Genomic DNA, 4,269 nt, shown 5'->3' with positions numbered 1-4,269 from the left:
TGATTGGCCAGCTATCCAGTGCGTTGTGATTGGCCGAATACCTCAAGCGTGTGACGGAAATGTTACGCCCCTTACCAGGTTCAGGAAACTTTTCTCCGTAAAATGTGCTGCACACATCTGAATATTTGGGTTGAAGTGTTCTGGAACAGTGCTGTAAATACAACTTAACCACTGGATTCTAGTCGTGTCCTCTTTTGGAAGACCAAACAAAGTAGTTTTGCTTTCACAGCGAAACACAGCGTCTTCACGACATGGCGGCGGCGGCAACAATACTACAGCGAGAATAAAAGTTACGCCTTCTTTCTTTGCGTGAACATTTGGGTGGCGTTATGCAAATCTTCCCACATAGTGACGTAGACATGTGGGGGCGTGTTAGAACGAGCCGTTTTAGGAAAACTTGGATGAGCCTTCACTTTCAGAAAGAATATCTCTTTGGGTTTGAGACTTTAATCTTTGCAACTTTACGGATCTTCTGTATGCGCAAACAGCTTGTAACACTCCAAAGACAAAGGAAAACATGAAATCGCATCATATGACCCCTTTAGCATGCAATCTTAACGTGTGCTTTCCGTGCACAAAATGGAGTCGCTACACTTCCTCTTACCAACGCTCTTTATTATGCATCAGTTAACTCATTCAAACTCATAAAACAGTGAAACTTTATGCATCAACCCATTTTACACTTTATTTCAAACGTTGACTAATAGGTCACAGATCCACAAGAAACCATGGAAACGAACTTTTCATTTGCATTATTTGAACAAACAATTTTAAGCGTTTTAAACCATTTTATGAACTATTTTTAATCATGTTCTTTCTTGTATTCTATTGTGACAGTTCTACATTTTAATAGATCACACAAACAGGCCAAAAAGTCATAGAAAGTGCCTTCTTTTACTTCCTATGTGGGACATTTCATAAAAAAAGTGATTTTGAGTGACGCCCATGTACTGCACTTTTTAAAAATGTATTTTAATTTTAATTTTCAAAAATAAAAGTTATACTTTTCAAATAAGTTTTGATAGTTGATATTTTTGGGGGAGTGTAGGGAATAGGGCATAGGAATGAGTCCGCCTTAGTTGCTGATGCAGTAATCATTAAAAAATGGCTTAGATAACTCAACTCAAGATTATCTGTACATTAATCTAACAATCAAAAAGGGAGACAAATCAAAGCTAAAATCTGTTTTTATTTTGATCTCCTTCTTTAAGAGTAAGTGAATATGATAATATACAGAATAGGTTTCTCAATCTTCAATACATTTGTCCAAAAGCAACAACAGAATCAAATAAGGCTTCAGATTTGTTATACACATGAAATATAAAAATGAATTTAACATTAATAAATGTCCTGGTCAACAACAAACAACTACTGTGTACTGAACTGATTCTAAATTGTTAATGTGAAAATAAAAAATATTGATAAAAAAACAACAAACAATTAAATAATTTGGGAAATAAATGTAAAAGCCTGAATATTCATATCTTAATTATTTAGCACATAAAAAAAAAAACATCATTAGATGCCACTTTATTAACATTTGATGTATACAGGAATAACATAGGCTATGCAGCATTCATAAAAATGTTACACAGCATCAAAATTCAGCTTCATTTGCATACTATGTGCATGCCATTTAGCAGATGCTTTTATCCACAGCGGCTTACAAATGAGGACAATAGAAACAATCAAACTAACAAAAGCATATCTTTTAATTATTGTGGCTGTTCCTGATTCAGATGAGTGCACCATCTAAAAACAGATAAGAAGCCGATTTCAATCTAAAGATTTTAGAAGTTTTTATCGAGTTCTTCAAAAACCTTTCTGCAAGCACATAAAAAAAAAAACATCATTAGATGCCACTTTATTAACATTTGATGTATACAGGAATAACATAGGCTATGCAGAATTCATAAAAATGTTACACGGCATCAAAATTCAGCTTCATTTGCATACTGTGTGCATGCCATTTAGCAGATGCTTTTATCCACAGCAACTTACAAATAAGGACAATAGAAACAATCAAACCAACAAAAGCATATCTTTTAATTATTGAGGCTGTTCCTGATTCAGATGAGTGCACCATCTAAAAACAGATAAGAAGTCGATTTCAATCCTAAGATTTTAGAAGTTTTTATCGAGTTCTTCAAAAACCTTTCTGCATTCTCTTGCTTGTCTAATAGCTTCGACTAGCTCTGTTGCGTCTCCTCCATCCATGCTGAATGGATTTTTTTTACTCAGCTCTTCAAAGCTCCTTTCATCACTACATTTATATAAGTCCTTGATAAAATTTAAGTTTTTATAATATACTCCTAACTGCGTTTTGGGGTCATTTGGTAAATCCACCCCATTATATGTTTCCCTACATTTGAGCAATCCATTGCAGTATGCACCAGATGCCAAATTCCTCTTATTCAGAGTTGACTGGTTGATGATCAGGCCTTTTAGGATTAGACCATCTTTACTTAGCTTAAATCTTTCTGGTGCAACGATGATGATGGGCTTTCCTTTTCCAAACATAGCTTTAAAATTGACGCGTTCCTTGACCTGCCTGATCAGAATGCATGACTCCATTTTGTAATCATTTTTGCCCCTGTTTTTCTTGATTATAAAACTCTCCTCTATGGTGTCCTTTTCCTCCTCCACTAGAACGCAGAAGTTGGGTTCTGGGTAATACACGAAGAGAGCATTGACCTCTGCTAAGGCTGTACGAATCTGGCGGTCCAAGTCACCTGCAATGTGATGTTCTTGCTCGTGGGTGAACTCGTAACCGGTCGACATGACGGTGGGTGGGATGGGCGGATCGTTTTTCAGCTCCTTTCTCACAATTTGCAAGTATTCACTGTAGATGGAGTTGAAGCTGAAAGTGTCGCTATCAACAAAACTGAAGTAAACCAGACAACTTCTATCGTTTCCCCTCAACTCCCGCACAAGATTTGTTGTAGCAGCGTGGCTTTTCAGATACTCTCGAATATCCTGGTATGGTATGGTTTTATCAGGCACTTCACTTGCTATTGTTCCACCGCTTCCCCAAGTGTACGTGATTATAGAATACCTGATTTTACAATCGTACCTGAATCTCTCGAGATCGTCCAGATCTTGAACTAGCTCTGGGGTGTGTTTTCTGTTCATGCCAAAAATCACGGCTACGTCTTCCAGCACCTGTCTGCCATTCCCATCCCTCATAAATTTCCTATCCTCTTCTGTAAAGCCTTCAATTAGAGCATCGAGTAGATAACGACACATTTTCTGTGCCTCATCCTCCGAATCCACCTTCAAAGGTATATTGATCAAAAACTTGACCTTTAAGCCCTGATGAAGACACAGAACACACTTATTTTTTTATTGAAAACGCAAGCGATTTTGGTGAGTAGAGGATAGAAAGAATGCACATGCACAGTGTGCTTACTTAATACCTCTAGTGCCTATAATAAACTGGAAACTGGAGTAGTCAACATTTTATAATTATAATTACATGTTTGTGAAGAATAGTAACTACTTCATCACAAACCATGTTAAATATAATATCTAACCTGAGTAGAGGGGTCTCTGCTTGCCATCTGCTTGCTCTTCGTTGCTCCTAACCGAGTGAAATCTGCCGAGTCTTATATAACAGGCATGAGATCGGACAAAAAAGAAGGAAGGAAGTTTGCGCACTCCTCCCCGAGCCGCAAGGCAGTGTCGACAATTTAGCAATTTTGTTGTTAGATTAAGCAACTTTTCAGACTACCCTAGCAACTTTTTCGTTAAAGAGCACCTTGCAACAAATGTAGCTATTTAAAAAATTTATTTAAACATTTAAAAATAATAAAAATTTATTATTTAGTCTCTAATGTTAATAATAAAATGTCAAATCAAATTTATGTCACAAGTCAACGGGCTAAAACCTGTGAGCAACCTGTACACTTAGCCACACAACATACAAACCATATGTGAAATTGAGATTAATAAATGAATAAATAATCTTTCCATTGATGTATGGTTTGTTAGGATCGAACAATATTTGGCTGAGATACAACTATTTGAAAATCTGGAATCTGAGGGTGCAAAAAAATCTAAATATTGAGAAAATCATCTTTAAAGTTGTTCAAATGAAGTTCTTAGCAATGCATATTACTAATCAAAAATTAAGTTTTGATATATTTACGGTAGGAAATGTACAAAATATCTTCATGGAACATGATCTTTACTTAATATCCTAATGATTTTTGGCATTAAAGAAAAATCGATAATTTTGACCCATACAATGTATTGTTGGCTATTGCTACA

At 35.9% G+C, this 4,269-nt stretch overlaps 1 protein-coding gene across 1 annotated transcript; it reads right to left on the bottom strand.

Annotated features, from left to right (window-relative positions):
• Nucleotides 1-1,726: 1,726 nt before the first annotated feature.
• LOC107721055 (uncharacterized) lies at nucleotides 1,727-3,590 on the bottom strand. Its single transcript, XM_016528909.1, has 3 exons — nucleotides 3,534-3,590; nucleotides 2,155-3,312; nucleotides 1,727-1,820 (listed from the first exon to the last, which is right to left on the bottom strand). The coding sequence occupies exons 1-3, from the start codon at nucleotides 3,558-3,560 to the stop codon at nucleotides 1,791-1,793; spliced, it is 1,215 nt and encodes a 404-aa protein (XP_016384395.1). The 5' UTR covers nucleotides 3,561-3,590; the 3' UTR covers nucleotides 1,727-1,790.
• Nucleotides 3,591-4,269: the final 679 nt, after the last annotated feature.

This window comes from Sinocyclocheilus rhinocerous, unplaced genomic scaffold, assembly GCF_001515625.1.
Source record: "Sinocyclocheilus rhinocerous isolate Xijiao unplaced genomic scaffold, SAMN03320098_v1.1 scaffold1232, whole genome shotgun sequence".
NCBI classification, from domain to species: Eukaryota; Metazoa; Chordata; class Actinopteri; order Cypriniformes; family Cyprinidae; genus Sinocyclocheilus; species Sinocyclocheilus rhinocerous.
Note: the sequence above shows the minus strand (reverse complement) of the source record. Positions and strands in the feature narration are given on the sequence as shown.